At 35.6% G+C, this 17,938-nt stretch overlaps 1 protein-coding gene across 1 annotated transcript in view; it reads left to right on the forward strand.

Annotated features, from left to right (window-relative positions):
- Positions 1 to 17,938, forward strand: part of SP3 (Sp3 transcription factor) — a 57,277-nt gene that overhangs the window by 31,220 nt on the left and 8,119 nt on the right. The window contains exon 5 of the mRNA XM_029933306.1: positions 15,906 to 16,098. Within this exon, the coding sequence (XP_029789166.1) occupies positions 15,906 to 16,098 (193 nt within the window). The remainder of the gene's footprint in view (positions 1 to 15,905; positions 16,099 to 17,938) is intronic.

The following is a 17,938-nucleotide window of genomic DNA, read 5'->3' on the forward strand; positions in this document are numbered from 1 at the left end:
AGTAAAGAAATGATATTAGAATTCCTGTTTTAACTGGCTAGTAGTAGAAAAGTAGTTTACCACTTTATTGTTTTGCATTTTGAAGTGGGTATATATTGGGAAAAAAGAAAAATGTGAAGTTCTAATTCCTTGAAGATGTAATTTGAAAGTTTTAAAACGCGATTTAAAAAATGGAGATGCTAGTCATTAGTGCTATCTACCTATTGTTTCTGGTTTTCTTTCTGGGCACACTCAACTTGGCCAGTGAAATAGACCATAGTGACTACTCTACTAGCCTTAACTCTTAGGTGTGGAAAGCATGCAGTATACCCTCAGCTGACCTATGATGGACACGAATAAAAGATAAACCACTGAGATTTCAAGGCTGGCTTGTTTGCTATTGCTACTGCAACTTAATTTTGCCCTGCATGGTTTAATATGGGGGGCACTAGCTCTTTGATGCAGTTTAGCACTTAAACTGTGGCTACACTGAATTCCGATATAATTAAGTATAAGATACAAACTGGATGTTGAAGATTTAATATGGAAGAAAATAAGAATATAAAATAGGTTACTTTCTGTACTGTTTATAGGTTGAGGTGTAATTATTTTGAATATATTTGGTTAAGTGACACTATGAAAATTATTTCACTGTTTTTAAGTTTTTTATGTGGCTTCTAGAAAATTCAGAATTACATATGTGACTTGTATTCTGTTAGGCAGCACCTATGTAGCCTATTGCGACTTAAATCAAAATTAATACAGTAGGGTGCTCTAACAAAACAATCCTCAGATGTGGTTCAATGATCAGGCAGCAAGGAAACTGGATTAGAATCTGGGAAGATGCCATGCAGAGTCGCCTGTAATAACTTGGGGACAAGTAATGTACCTAATACATTTGTAGCTTTAGGGGATGAAGCTGGAAAACAAGTTGTATTTTAACTGCTGTTGACTCCATTTGACAAGATATAAGAAAGAAATGAACTAGAAAATGATTGGCTGGTTTGCATGTAAGAAAGTGATGCAATAAAGAGTCAAAGTTGGGGATTTGTAGGACTGGAAGAAGCAACTGGTTCTCACATTCAGTTGTAGGAGATGAAACTGAGAAAGCTTTTGAGAAAATAGTTAAAACAGTCTAATGGCAAGGATCTAAACAAGGTTATGACCATCATCCATTGTTAAAATATCTGAATGGATAAAGGTGACTCAGAGTAACAGCCTACTAATTCATTTTGGTTAGGGGGAAAGAGACCAAAGTATGGATTCCCTAGTAAAGCCAGGTAAAGGTAAGCCCTAAGTACTCACAATTAAGTAGAGAGAAATAGTTTCATGTGACAAGAAAGGAAAGAAATCTAGTCAGGCTAAGATATATGTAGAAAGAAAAGCTGTAATCTAGATATTGGCACTTGGAAATGGCTAGATTCAAACATTATAAGAAGCCTTTTAAGTTTTTCGGGGAGTTGTATAGGCAAAGAAACCACAAGGATGAAAAAAGTGTGAAAAAATTGTAACTGATTGAGATTTAATGTTCTTAGTCCCTGCCCCTTAACCTTGTACTAGCAGGCTGAGAATTCAGCTTAGCTGAGGAGGCACACTCTGTCCGCTTCGCTCGTGGTGAGCAGTAGACAAGGAAAAACATCGTAGAAGGTGGAGCTAGGAGGCACAGAGAACACTGTTTTGAGAAACTCCTCTGCAATGTGCAATGTGATCAGTCAGAGCATACCCTGCCCCTCCCCGGTCTGTCCCGCGAGGTTTATGAATTACCATGAACCACTGAGTGTTGTCTCTCTTGTTCCCTTTCTTTTGAATGAGTGTTTTGTTTTAATGGTTATACTTAACCTTGTTGTTACCTCATTTTTATGGTTATACTTCTAAGTATATTTACATATATCATTGTGTATTTTTTTTGTGTAGGGAGAAGTAGACAACTTATTGTTTTAGTAAACAGGTTTCTGTGAAGAGGGTCCACATCTGGATCTGATAGATTATTTCCATGTTATCCACAGATCCTCATCTTTGAGCTTGAATCTGTTACCAGAAGGAATTCTCAGGTTATCTTCTGCAGGGAGGGGACAGGTGTATTCCCTTGCAGGAAGGAGAATAAATTGAATGTTTGACCAGGAAGGGGACTTGGGAGTCAGGATTCTTCATGAATAGTCCAGTTCTGTTCTCTGGACTTACCTGTCATTTTTGAAGTCAGGTATGGCCATTTGACTTCTTATTGCCAGTAAACTGAATTGAAATGTAAAAGCAAGATGTGATTTACCACATTTCTTTTTACCTTGTTTGTCAAGGCAATCTTGGGTGTGTGTCAAGTAGAGAGTTTAGGTTCATGAGGGACTGATGAGCCGATCCCCCCTGCCAACCTGAATTGAACATGTAAAATTAGTGAGAAATAAATAATTTTGTTGTGTCAAGCCATTGAGATTTGGGGACTGTTTATTCTTGTAGCACAACCTTACTAGTCCTGATTGCTGTGTAAAAGATAATTTGAGTCACAGTAGGCACTCATTAAATGTTTGGATTGAAGACCTTGGAATCTGAGGGCAAAGGAAAATGTGCAAATTAAAAAATTGCTGAGATGCAGCCTTTCAGTTTATATTCCCTGTGATAGCCAAGCCCACGAGTGACAGAGTGCCCTCTTATGTAGGTGATGTGGCAAAGAGATGATGTTAGGTAGAAGACAAAGGAAAAAATAGAAAAACAATGAAACATAACATAAAACTAAACAGAATTGTTCAGTTATACATAGGTGATGTGGTTTCTGATTTCTGATGGTAGCAACTCAAATTAAGATTGTTGAAAAACCACAGAAAGTGCTGTTGGATAATCCTTAGAGGGGAAAATAGGTATTTCTGAGACATTTGTGGAAAGGGAATCTTTTGTTTGAATGGGGAATTTTTTTTTTTTAATGAGGTGGCGGGGGAAAAAAAACCCCAAACCATTATTTTTTCTAGCCATATAGTGATAGCAATATGGCGGTCAGAACCCCAGGATGTAAAACTGACCTCATGGGGTTGCTCTGATCTATTGGAGGACCTGGGACTCTACGTATCCATCTCTGCTGACAGAGTTACGATTTATAGTGTCCTTTAAGGACAGTTTGAACGCCCTTAGGCTGCAGCAGGCATAGTAGCCACTGTGGCATATTTTTTGGAGTTTCTTAGGAGAAGCCTCAGATTCTTTAGGCCTAATTTTTCCAATATTCAGATACAATTTTTAACAAACTTGGCTGATTTCCAAGTTTCAGATTGGTTAGAAGATACACATTAGAAAGAATGATGGATGTGTAGCTTGGGAAACAGAGTTGATATCACTAGAGTTGGGAAGAAAAAGTAAATATAAAAAATTAAAAACTGGAATTCTGGACTTATTTTAGTGCAGTGTTCTAGGGCTTGTCTAATACCAAAAATTATTTTAATAATGAATTGTGGTCATTGAACAATGATTAAATAATATTTTCAGGTTCCTGCTAAAGAAAGTAGTTGTATAATTATTTCTGTAGCGATTTCCATTCAAAATATGGTAACCTGTAGTTATCTTGTAAACTACCATCTTAACTCATGCCCTGATGGTTTTGAATTTTAGAAATTTTTGATGTGTTTTTAAAGTGATTTAAAGGACACAGAGGGGGCTCAATTGGTTGAATGTCCAACTTTGCTCAGGTTGTGATCTCGTGATTCTTGAGTTGAAGCCCTGCAACAGGCTTTCTGCTGTCAGTTCAGAGCCTGTTTTGGATCCTGTGTCCCCCTCCCCTCCAGTGCCCCACCCCCTCTTGTGTGCGTGCTTATGTTCACTCTCTCAAAAATAAATAAACATTAACAAAAATTAAGTGATATACAAATAAACATTGAAGTACTAGATAATATTCTTTCTCCAATGTTAATCTTTTAAGCTTTTATAATTAAAACAATGAAAAGAGTCTACGTTATTTACATTTGAGAAAATAAGTTTATATTATGCTGTATTCCATTGCCATTGTATTTCAAAAAGTTACATAGTATCTAAAAAGCATAACTGAAATCTGTAATGATTACTTTTTAAAAAATATTTTTTAAAATTTTAGTTAACATACAACAGTATTGGTAAAGAAATATTTTAAGAGAGGATTGCAAACCATGTAATTTAGAAGAGAGTTTTCTTACAACATGAATGAGAATGGATTCATAATGAAATTGGTGAACTTTTTTTTCATTCTTGATGAGTAATGTAAACGTATATATGAACATGGAGAAGATAGGTTTATGGGGTATGTGACATGAAAACGGAATAGGATTATGTGAGGTGAAGTCAAAGAATCATATAGAACTTATTGATTGCTGTTTTTGTGGATTCCCCCCCTTGCGTTTTTACTAAGGGAAAAAAAAATTTTTTTTGAAGTGTAATTTTGTCATCATCTACTTAGACTAGGAAGTTGTTTCCAGGGATAGAATATTTAGAAAATTAGGTGGTAAGGATGTTAACTTCTATAGGATCCAGGTTATGTTATGGTCACAGTTTGTTTTGAGTAAAGAGGAATGTTTTATTTCTCAGTTTAATTATTTAATATATTCATAATATGTGACTTGAGTTCATATTCAGTTGTCTCCAAAAATTGAATCTACTCTTAGATAAGTGAATGTTTGGTACTATTAGGATCTGAATAGTGGAAGTTAGGATAACTGCTTATAACAAATCACTTTCTTGATGTTAGTAGTCAAGGATTATTGGAAACTGTCATCCTTTTTGGTATTTTAACCTGGGGAAGGGGTAGAGAACAACTTTAACCTTTTCTTTCTTTTTTAAGATTTAGAGTAACTTTACAGCAGTCTTTTCCTACTTGAGGGAGAGAGGGAAACTAGTGTCTAAAACTTATGGGTGGGGGGGCGCCTGGGTGGCTCAGTCAGTTAAGTGTCCGGCTTCCGGCTTCGGCTCAGGTCATGATCTCACAGTTTGTGGGTTTGAGCCCCGCGTCAGGCTCTGTGCTGACAGCTCAGAGCCTGGAGCCTGCTTCAGATTCTGTATCTCCCTCTCTCTCTGACCCTCCCCTGCTCGTGCTCTCAAAAATAGATTAAAAAAACATTAAATAAATAAATAAATAAATAAATAAATAAATAAAATTTATGGGGGAAGGGTCAGGAGCCTTAGGAAGGAGTACTGTCTGCAATACTGTCTTATATTGATGTGTATCCTTTACAGTTATTCTGAACTTCTTGTCTGTGTCGTTGAAGATTTTTTCTGTGAGGTTCCTCAGTGAAGTCCTCTATGGTGGGAAGCAGCAGGGAAGATTTTTCCAGATTTTTAAAATTATGGTAAAAAGTATATCACATTAACTTTACCATCCTAACCATGTTTAAGTGTAGAGTTCTGTACTTAACACTCGACAGTTACTCATCAGATCTCTAGAACTCTTCCTCTTGTAAAACTGATACTCTGTATCCATTTCCCATCTTGCTCTCCTTTAACAACCACCTTTCTACTTTGTGATTTTGACTACTTTAGATACTTCATGTTAGAATCATAACAGCATTTGTTCTTATGTGACTGGCTTATTTTACTTAACATAAGATGTTTTCAAGTTTATCCATGTTGTAGCACATGACAGGATTTCCTTTTGTTTTATGAGACTGTACAGTATTCCATTGTAGGTATATACAACATTTTCTTTATCCTCCCTGGATTTATTTTTTAACTCTTTTTCTTAATGTTTTATTTATTTTTGATACAGAAAGAGACAGAGCATGAGAGGGGGAGGGGCAGAGAGAGAAGGAGACACGGAACCAGAAGCAGGCTCCAGGCTCTGAGCTAGCTCTCAGCACAGAGCCTGACGCGGGGCTCGAACCCACGAACGTGAGATCTGACATGAGCCGAAGTTGGAGGCTTAACCAACTGAGCCACCCAGGCACCCCATATCCTCCCTAGATTTTAAAAGTCACATTAATTTCAGTTGATCAAACTACAGTTAAAGTCACATATTCCTATGTAGGGAGGCTAATTTAACTTGTTACTTTTCCTGCAAACTAACGTTGATAGAGAACTGATTTTTAACAATGTTTGGAGTATCTTTTGCATAATTTTTTTCTTATATTCTGGCTCTATCCATTTTCAATTATGTGACTTCTCACTACTTCATACTACTAATGTTTGCTTATCTAGAAAGTAGAGAAATATAAAGTGCTTACAGTAGTGTCTGACAAGGAGTAAATCTTAAGTGTTATCTGATAGAACACTATTTCCTTAACAGAAATTTTACTAGAACTTCAGATTAAATAAAGTGAAATTAATATTTTACAATTTACAGTGTATTAATTGCAAGTTACATAGCCTTGTTCTCCTATAATTGTGGTATGGCTATAAAGTGAAGTCTTCTATGAGGTATATTAGAAAATCAGTTATTTCTAATTATGTTTACATCTGTATGTGCATATATCCTATAAAACTTGTATTGTCTGTATTTACTAGGATGAATAATCCTGTTGTATAATCTTCACTTGGGTAGAAAAGCTTTGAAGATAATTCTGAAAACTGCTATAAAAAAATAGAAGGGGAAGATTTGATAAAGATTAGTAGAGATGAAATTAAAGATTAATTTTAAAAAGGGGGAAGGGAGCAGTCATAGAAGAATAATGATCTAGAGAGAGAGGATTTGTGGGAAAGAGATTGCTTCATATTAAAGCACAGATAATATGCGTACATATATTTTGCTTATTAATAGGTAAAGCAATACAATTTGATCTTAAAACTTTCCTTTATAGTGTTAACTTCTGTTGATTAGACTAGCAAAGTTACATTGCTAGGAATCCATGTCTGTGGTTTAGAACTAGCTCCTTGGAAGAAAAATTGGAAAAAGAGACTTGGTAGCTCTCACATATCTTTAGGAATCTGAATAGTTATTGAAAATCTAATTAAAATAATAAATGAGATCTTGTAGGATTATCCTATAATTCTGTTCAGGTGATTTTTTTTTTAATGGCAGGTGAAAATAAAGGGAAGATGAAAATAAAATATAGAATCAAATGAAGTAATTTCATCAGGGCTTTAAAAAATTGAAGGCAGAGAATATGAAAGCCTTTGATAAGAACAACAAAAATCCTAATGATATGCTATTGATAAAGGAGAATATCTCATTTTATCAACAGTATGGTAATTCATATTTATCTAGTGTTTATTATTTAAATTAAATATGCATATTCCAGACTTGATAAACCAGTTAAAAATGTATCTTAAATATTCTGTTAGCACTATTGATAAATAAATTAGTCTTAGGAGAAAGCATTTAGCATTTTCTGGTAATATTTTTAATAGAAATCTAGGCATGTCCTGAATTATTAATGCCTAACTAATAATGCATAACTAATATGCATACAGATTACCACTGGTGCCTTCATTAATTCTATGTCAGCTGTGTTTTGTTACATATGATATGCCTGCTCATTCCCTCTTTTTACATGCCTTTAGCGCAATGCTGCATATTGCTGTTTATATATGCTTGAATTGAATGGATTTATATTTTCTGGTTTTAACTGAACTACTTTTAAAGTGGACAAGTGTCTAATATCCATGTAAAGAAGCCACGGATTGACTAGAAAAGAAAACGCAAGTATCACTGAACAACAAGAAAATGGCAGAGTAGTCACTTTGTCTGCTATTGATAACATCAAATCTTGCCTTAAATATTTTGTTGTGACCTGTTACCTAATATTGAACTACTGTAATTAACAATAAAATTAAAATTGTTTATCTCCTATATGTATTTATTTTCTAATACTTTATAATCAGTTAGAGTGTATATGCTTAATATTTATGGGGTGCATATTCACAGCTTTACTGATCATGCCAAACACTCAGAAAGATTTGGAGACCACTGGGTGGCTTTATCTTCCTAATCCACAGAAGCAGCCAAACTTTTTTCCTCCTTCCTTCCTCTTTCTCTGTTTCTTTCTCCCTCTCTCCCTTCTCTCTTTCCTTCCTATTTTGAGAGAGAGAGAGAGAGAGAAAGAGAGAGAGAGAATCCCAAGCAGGCTCCACACTGTCAGCATAGAGCCTGATGTGGGGCTCAAATCCACAAACTGTAATGACCTGAGCCAAAACCCAAAGTCGGATGCTTAACCTGTTGAGCCACCCAGGCGCCCTGCAACCACACCCTTTAAGGTCAGCAGTGCTATTTAGTAGTGGCTATGGGAGATTGGTTTCATCTAAACCCTCACCACACTCCTGTACCCCAGGAGAATTGTACTTCTATCACATCTTTTTTCCTTTACTTGGTATTTTTGTACTTAAACTGTATTAATAACATGTTAAACTATATTTTTCTTTCTATTTTACGTTTGTCCATTGGCTATACATGAAAATTAGTCTGCATAACCATATTGTATATCATATGTGGGTCTATTTCATCATTTAAGTCTCTGTTTCCCTTTCTTTTCCTTCAAGTCTTGCCCAGATATGCAGGTAATATTTTTTCTTTTCTGTATCCCTTTTGCTCATTTGTTTTATTATGGTAGGAGTGAAAATAACCGTAAACGTGAAACAACACTGACATATATCAAGCCAGATGAAAAGGAAATTTAAACATTTTGAGGTAGAGAGTAAATATAATTTAAAAAATAGTGCCATTGGGGCACCTGGGCTTAGTCGGTTAAGCTCTTGACTCCTGATTTTGGCTCTGGTCATGAACTTGGCGTCCATGAGTTCCAGTTGTTGCGATTCTCTCTCCCTCCTTCTCTCTGCCCCTCCCCTGCTTGCCTGCTCTCTCTCTCTCAAAAATAAATAAATAAATTTTAAAAAATAGCACTGTTTATTATAAAGTTTTTTTTAAAATGTTTATTTTGAGAGAAAGAAAAAGCGGGTACATGAGCACCAGCAGGCAGCAGGAAGGGGCCGAGAGATAGAGGAGGCTAGAGAGAGAATCCCAAGCAGACTCCGTGCTGCCAGCACAGAGTCCAGCATGGGGCTTGATCCCACCAACAATGAGATCATGACCTGATCCAAAAATCAAGAGTCAGATGCTTAACCGAGACACCCAGGCACCCCTCTTTGAGAGTTTCTACTTGTATTGCTTAAATAATTTTTTCATTTAAAGTTGTTTTTCTCTATGTACCCAAAGTCCTGTTTAAATAAGCACATTTGGTTTTTTAAGCATATTCAGTTTTTATATTGCTAATATATATTAACACACGTATTTGCTACTAGACATGTTAAATCTGCCTTTGTCGACTAGCATAGGAACTTCAGTAACATTCTTAGAATCCTTGCTTTCCCAGCATAGCTCCTGGGAAGTGTTCTGTGTACTTGTTTGCAATTCATCGTTTCATTCTTTTGAATCTACTCTAGACAGGATTGTGTCCTACCTTCTCTACTGCAACAGTTTAGTCAAGATCAGCAGCAGTTACCACATTTTAACATCCAAAAGTCATTTCTTAGTCTTCATTTTACTTGACTTGCCAAGCCCTGACACCTATGATTATGTTCTTGAAATGATTGCTTCACTTGCTTTCTGGACACTAGTTTCCTCATGTCTCTGGCTGGTTCCTTTTAATCTCTTCTACTTGTTAATGTTGAAGTGCCCCAGGGTTTCCCTTTACCTGTACTCCATTCCAGGTCACTCTCAGTAATCAACTGTATATGCTGATGATGTCCAAATTTACATCTGCAGGGCATACTTTTGCCTGAACTCCAGACCCATCGACTACCTGATTAGTATCATCATTTGGTTATTTCATAGGCACCTCCAAAGTTTCATATCCAAAAATGGGCCCCTCAGTGGTACCCATCTCCCACAGTCTTTTCAACTTCTACCCTATCTCAGTTAATGGCATCTCCATCTCTTTTATTACGCAGCACAAAAACCTTAGAATTGTCTTTAACTCCTTTCTTGTTCTCACTCCTCACAAAAGAACCTGTTACTAAACAGGTTGTTAGCAAATGTCATGGACTCTTCCTGACTGGCCAATACTTACTCCTTCCTCATTAACACCTTAATTTTAGGCCACTGTCATCTTTTGCTTTTATAATTATATATTAGCTTCCTAATTTAATTTCCTATTTATGCCCTTGTTCCCAACAGTCTCTTTAATGCAGCATCCAGAGTGATACTGAATTTATTTTAGTAAAATATAATTTAAATTATATCACCCTTCTATTCTTAATGCCTTGGTGGCTTCCCTGATCTTTGAGGTAATATACAATGTGTAACATCATATATGATCTCCTCTCCTCCTCTGACACATTTTTACTTTTGTGATCTTATCTCTTACTACACTTTCTCCATATTCATTTTATTCTAGCCATATAAGCCTCCTTGCTTTTCCCTGAATACACCAAGCATGCATCCAACTTGCTTTTCCTTCTGCCCAGAATACTTTCTTCCACCTTTCTCATCCTTCGCCTCCAGGCAGTTTCCCTGCCCCTCTATTTAAATTTTTCTTTAATTTTTTTAAATTTATTTTTGAGAGACAGCGACCGTGCAAGCAGGGGAGGCTCAGAGAGAGAGAGGGAGACACACAATCCGAAGCAGGCTCCAGGCTCCGAGCTGTCAGCACAGAGCCCGATGCGGGGCTCAAACGCACGAACCCTGAGATCATGACCTGAGCTGAAGTCCGACGCTCAACCGACTGAGCCACCCCGGCACCCCTCTTGTTAACTGTTTTATCCTTAGAACCTACAACAGTGCCTGTGGCACATTGTTGTCACTCACATACTTGTTGAGTGAAGAACATATTCTAACCTTCAATTTAAGGACTTAATTTTTAGAGCACACTCATCTTTTAAGGGTTTTGTTTTGTTTTAAATTCCTATATTGAGGGAAGGTGTTAATTGACTATATAGGAACTAGAGATAAAGCCACACAAAAGAAGTTGATTGATACAGAATTCCTAAGAACTCTATAGACTACTTAAAAAAGATTTTTATTTAGAATAATATTTATATTGAAGTATAATATACATTCAGAAAAATGTAAAGTCATGTGTATACCTTGATGGATTTTTATAAAATGAACACCTAGGAAAAATTACCCAGATCAAAATACAGGATGTTATCAACAAATTAGCAATCTCCTCATACCCAATTGTTACCACTCTTAAAAGTAGGCAGTCACTGTAGAGTAGTTTTACCTGTTCTAAGCTTTATATGAATGGAATTTCTAGAGAGACCGAGAGAGAGAATGTGAGCTTTTGTTTAAAATTGTTTGTGACATTCATTCCTGTTGTGTATAGGTTAATTTTCATTGTTTTAATATATTTTGCCATGTGAATGAATATATCATTTATTTTCCATTCTAATACAAGTGGATATTGGAATTGTTTTATTTTAGGGTGAATTTTTTGTACTTTTTGTGTAAGTGTATTCATTTCTGTTGGAGTGAAATTGCTTAGGTTATAGGGTATGCATAGGGAGGGTTTAGGTGTTGCTTTAAAAAGAAATTTTTTTTTTAGCGTTTATTCATTTTTGAGACAGAGCACAAGTTGGGGAGGAGCAGAGAGAGAGGGAGACATAGAAGCAGGCTCCACACTCTGAGCTGTCAGCACAGAACCCCCTATGTGGGGCTCGAACTCACAGACTGCAAGATCCTGACTTGAGCTGAAGTTGGACACTCAATCGACTGAGCCACTCAGGTGCCTCTCCATAGGTTTAGTTTTAAAAAGATGTGGTCAAAAGGTTTTCTAAAGTTATACCAATGTATACACCCACCAGCAGTATGGAAGAATTTTAGTTGTTCCACTACTTTGCCAGTAGTTGGCCTGGTCTGTTTTGAATGTTAGCCTTCGTGGTGATATATACGGTATCTCCCTCTGATTTTACTTTTTATTTTCCTGATACCTAATAACTTTAGGTGCCTTTTCATACTTGTATGGTCCATTTTGATAGATTATTACTACCCCTTCCTCTGAGCCTTATGAATAGATTTCTAAGGATAATTGGGTACCACATGTAAGACGTTAATAGAGAACACAGTACAAAATATTTTCCTATCATCTACACTAAGCTATTGAGGAAGATGTAACCTTGACTGCCTAGTACTGAAGACTTATTTTTAAGGTGTCTATAATTAAATTGATATGCAGTTAGCAAAGGGGAATTATTTCTGATGTATTGGATTAATTAATTTTATCATTAAGATTCTAAAATACCTCAGATTGTGTATGAGCAAGTGAAGTGATTTAAAAATTGGTGTAATACTTTTTAGGCAGTTAATCTGTTATTTTTAGTGAACACTTTGTGATCCTGTCCCTATGAAATGACTTTTAATCTTACTTAAAAAAATCTTCTCTTTATGTATTATTTGCAGATAGAAGGAACATAGAAAAGTAAGGGCAAAGTCTTTCCAGGTAGATTATCACCTATATTGGAAGTTTCTCCTTAGGGAAGTTTTGTTCATTTAGTCAGATTGTATTTTCAGAGCACCTTGGAGTGAAGTACTCATTATCTAAAGGAGTGTATGAGCCAAGTATATATAATTATACTGTAAGTATATATAAAAGAGATGGCATTTGAACTAAGTATATCTAAAAGAGATGACATTTGAACTAGCCTTGAAGGATAAATAGGTTAGTTCGATGAAAAAGGAAAGAGATGGAAAACAGTCTAGGCAAAATACACCTAGGGAGTGACATTGAGAAAGGGCAGGTTTTCTAAAAATGGTGAGAATTTGAGTTTTTTAAAATGTTTATTTATTTTGAGAGAGAGAGAGTGCGAGTGGAGAAGGGGCGGGGGACAGGGAGAGAATCCCAAGCAGGCTCCACACTGTCTGCACAGAGCCTGATGTGGGGCTTGATCCCATGAACCATGAAATTATGATCTGAGCCGAAATCAAGAGTGGGACGCTTCAATGACTGAGCCCACCCAGGAGCCCTGAAAATTTCAGTGTTTTTCATAGTGAAGTTTGGAAGACCAGGTTGGAGCCAGGTTGAGAACATTCTTGAATACCAAATTAATGAGTATGGTCTTTATACTGTAGAAAATAGAGAATTAGTGTAAATGTGGTTATCAGGAAAGTGATGCCATTACAATTTTATTTCAGAAGAACAGTCTAGAAGCTGTGGAGAAGATAGATTAGCAAAAGAGGAAGATGAGAGGCTGGGAATGGACTGACAGGACTCACCTAGAGTTGATAGTTGGAAAAATTAGGTGGCCGGTAATGCTTTCAACTAAAGGGGATGCCAGGAGAAGGTTTGGTTGGTGGACAAGACGTGTTCAATTTTGATGTTAACTTTTCTTGCCTGTGTAGTATTCAGATTCAGTAAGAAAGGACACTAAACTGTGAGTATTTATGTCCATAACACAATGTTTAAACCTATTTTGTAGGTTCCAGTGGGAGAACTAGCAGTAGGAGCAGGAATGTGCTATAATATAGATCTTCATCCATTCAGTCAAGTTGCATTTCATTCTCGCCCTCTCTCATCAGTTGCTTTTTTGTTGTTGTTTTTGTTCTTTTTGGTGTCTTTAAATCTTCTGTGTCTCTAGGCTGCTTTATGCATCCTTGATATTTGTATTTTGTTCTCCTTTTTTACCTACTGCCTTGTCACAAATAATATAAGATAAGCAGCTTTAAAAACATCTGATAAAGTTCCTGATTTTGTGGACTTCAAACTTATTCCACTCTGGATATGTGGTACTCGTGTACTAGGTCTTTCATTTAACTTATAAAGCTAGTATTATGTAGTATTTGTACAGGTACTTAAATATCTGGTCATAGTGATGCAGATGGACAGCTAATTATAAAGGAACAGAGCGGTCAGTGTGCATTTATGTTGTATATTTGGAAGAATTTTATATATAATGTAATTCTTCATCCTTTCACTGAGGAAAATAGAAACCAATTTTCCTTCAGTTTCCAGCCATCTAATTCTCTGCATCTGGAGACTAGCATAGTTCATGGCACATAGCAGCTAATTACTTCTGGGATGAATGAACGCGCTTGTATCTGTGCTCTATCAGCTAAACCTGTAAGTTCTGTGGTTCATCATCCCCTCCTCACTTTTTAGGGGTTTCAAAATCTTGTACTTTCATCCAGTCTCTCTGTAATGGATCTTTCTCATAAGCATTTAAACATGTTCAAGTTTTTCCTGTCTTTAAAAATGAAACTCTCTCTCCCCTTAACTCTCCCCTTTGGTCCTCTTAAGCTTCTGTTGCCATATTTTTGTCTCTCAAACAAGACTTCTTGAAAAAAACTTATCTGTACTTGTTATTAAACACATTCTCACTTCTTGCCCACTTTCTTAGTTTCTTTCTTAATTTATATGCAGTATTTGATGTTGACCACTTGCTTTCTTTTTTAAAACACCTTCTTTCCTTTCTTTGATGTAGCACATATTCCTGGATACTAATTTCCTTTCCAGGTTTCTCCTCTTCTGCCTGTTCCTCAAATGTTTGTATTCTTCACTGACTGCTTTCTTTTCTCATCCTATTTATAGTCATGGAGTGATCTAACCTACTTCTTTGGATGATGGACTCCATCACTATATATATACTGATAATTTCTGTATCTACAGCACTTGCCTCTTTTTTGAGCTCCAAAGGTATAGGTCCTGCTTTTTGTACTTGTTCAGTCTCCATGGTCTTGAACCTTGAACTCATTAACTGTCCTTCTTACACTCTACTTGGTCTTTTCCAGTATTTCCTGTCTTGGTGAATGGCTTCTTTTTTTTCCTCCCCGGCCACCCCCCCCCCCAATACTTTGTTGTGGTTATTCTGATAAAACAAAATAGTTTTAAACTGAGCATTTTTCTTGGTTGTTGGTTATGCATTCTAGTTTTCATTAGTTTAAATTCAGGACTTGCAAGGCACATTTGATTTTTTTAAAGGCTGATTTGGATCTAAAATACGTTTCCATTAAGATTTTTAGCTTACATAAATCAGAATAAAAATCTGTGAGAATTTGTTTTACCAAAGATGTTTACATTCATTGTTCTAAATCCTATATTATTTCTTTAAAAAAGTTTTCTGAGATGAAAAACCTCTTAGTTTTCATGCAGAAAATGATGTATCATTATCGATGTAAAGATGTTAGGCTCTGCTGAGAAAATGACACTTCCTGCCATGTTCACTCTTCCTAACCTGTGCAGCCTCATTTTGTTTCCCGATCTGGGTTGTAATAAAATTCCTTGAAAATAGAAACTGTGTCTCATATTTCTGTCTCCTTCCATAGTGATGTTGTGGTCACTATACATACTTTAGTAATGATGACTTAAAGGTTAGATTTGTGAGTAAGTTTCAAGTGAATGACCCCTTCTTTTGCATTCACATAGTACCTACAGATAGGGATGATTAATTGATAGAGGTTGTGAAAAAGTGGTTAAGGTTTTAGAATTTGCTCCAATATGAATTGACTGTTGGGTTTTTTGATTAGTTGAACAGTATATAATTGAAGTTTCAGATTGCTTATGACTTAGCCTTAGCTTGCTCAAAAAGACTTACTTGTTTTTCTTTTTTTTAAATTTACATCCAAGTTAGTTAGCATGTAGTACAATGATTTCAGGAGTAGATTCCAGTGATTTATCCCCTGTGTACAACACCCAGTGCTTATCCCAAGTGTCCTCCTTATAGCCCCTTACCCATTTAGCCCATCCCCCCACCCACAGCCCCTCCAGCAATGCTGTTTGTTCTCTGTATTTAAGAGTCTCTCTCATGTTTTCTCCCCCTCCATGTTTTTGTTATCTTTCCTTCCCTTATTTTATGTTCATCTGTTTTGTATCTTAAGTTCCACATATGAAAATTACTTGTTTTTCTTAATCTTTTAAAAAGCAAGCTCTTATGCTGGCTGAATTCTTTGATATTTAGAGTAAGATAGAAATAAGGACCAATGATTATGTTTAGGACCAATGGTTATGTTCCACAGACATGATTTTTGACTTGTACATGGTATTCACTTTACCATAGAGAGGCTCACATCTCATGCTTTTTGGGCCAGTGGGCTGCTTCTCATCTGTATTTGCTTTTTTCTTTAGATATTAGGATCAAGGAAGAAGAGCCTGATCCTGAAGAGTGGCAGCTCAGTGGTGATTCTACATTGAATACCAATGATCTAACACACTTAAGAGTACAGGTGGTAGATGAAGAAGGGGACCAACAACATCAAGAAGGAAAAAGACTTCGGAGGGTAGCTTGCACCTGTCCCAACTGTAAAGAAGGTGGTGGGAGGTATGCACACATTAAACATACTCTTTTTTTTAACACTGCTAATATCATCACCCCAGTTTTTGAAAAACTGCATGCTGTATCACTTAATTATGGGAAATTTCTCATTACATGATCATTTTGTGTGTATGTCTGTATGAGAGTGGCAGAAAAAGTTAGAGAATAAAATATATATATAAGATAGAATTTTCAGATCTAAATGCCTTTTTTAAAACTAAAGTTACTTAATTTGCCTTAAAAAGAAATGTAACAGATGCCATTTAACAAGCCCATATGAGAAATTAGCCTATTTGCAAACCAGCAATGAAATTTGCCTAAATACAGATAAAAAGTTGATTTTTAGCTTGAGAATAGCAGTTATATAAAAATAAGAAGTTCAGAAATAGTTGTAAGCATAAACATCTTCTATTTTCAACAGAAATGAATAATAAGCCTTAATGATGGAATTTTTTAAGAAAGTGGAAATGTAGTATTTAATTCAGTGCTTTAAAAAAATAAATGTTAAGACAGAATAACATGACAGGAAAAGCTCACAACAGATCACTGATTATATTAAATGTGGATGGATTAAGCTTAATAATTAAGACCTGAAAACTGAGATTGTATTCTAAAAACAAAATCCAGGCTTACATTAATTATAAAGGACATCTCAAATAAATTGGTACAGGAATGTTAAGGATAAAAGGGTGGGAAAAGATTAGGCAAATGTTAACAAGAGAACTTGGATAGCAGTGTAACTATTAGACAATGAAGGATCAGGGTGAAAATCATTAAATGCTTATTAAATAATAGATTTCTTAATAATATGGTTTTCACCAAAGGAAATTCAATAGTTAAGGTATTTTTCCCTCCATAACTTTGAAATATATAGAGAGCCGAAACTGATAGGACTCTAACAACATACTAATCAAATCCCTAGTCATAGTGAAAAGCTTTAACACATTTCTTTCTGAAATACACTGTTTAAATAGACAAAATACACTATTAATACAGTTAATGAGCTTGCGCTAATAGAAATAGAGCCTGTCTGCCTTCAAGTTGGTGTTATTAGTTGATTTGTACATTGGCCAGCCCATTCATAATGATGGTAACAATGACTAATAACTGCTAACATTGAGGGCTTGCTGAGTTTTAGGCATTAGACAGTCTTATCAATAAGGCACAGAGAGATTGAATGACTCTTAAGAGCAACATGCAGCTAGTATTTGGACCCAGTTTCTTACTCCAGAGCATTAACCACTGAACTGTACTTACTACCTCCTGAATGGATTTGCTTCTATATTAGATCCTTAGGTATTTGTATTTACTGATAATTATTTGTTCGAAACATATTTATTCTTTGAAGTGTTTTGGTCAATTTAAATGAGGTTAGGCAATAACTTTTCTGAAATTTACTTTCCTTTTTAAAGGAACTTTCAAGATAAATTGTTCATGAAAGTCCAGTCTAAGTGAGGGTCAAGGTCTGGCCTATGTTTTACTTAATGCATGTTCTCAAAAATGAAATTCCTTTAGATTTTTCTTTATTAAACTAATATGTGCTCATAAAAATTCAGAAATCTATAAGAACATTAAAAGAATATCAAACTCCTACCCCACGTCAAGATAACCATCATAACATTTCTGTATAGATCCTTTCAGACTTTACATATCTTTTAAAGTGGAATCATTCTCACTGTTTTACATGTGTGCTCTTATTTTGAAAATTTTTGTGGTCATATTTCTAAGTCTATATAGAGTCTACATCAATTTTTTAATGGCTGTTAATACTATTGTATGGATGCGTAAGAACTTAATATCTTTTTTGGGAGTTTATTGTTGTCATTCTAATCTTGACACCTATGTT

Source organism: Suricata suricatta, chromosome 3, assembly GCF_006229205.1.
Source record: "Suricata suricatta isolate VVHF042 chromosome 3, meerkat_22Aug2017_6uvM2_HiC, whole genome shotgun sequence".
Taxonomy (NCBI): Eukaryota; Metazoa; Chordata; class Mammalia; order Carnivora; family Herpestidae; genus Suricata; species Suricata suricatta.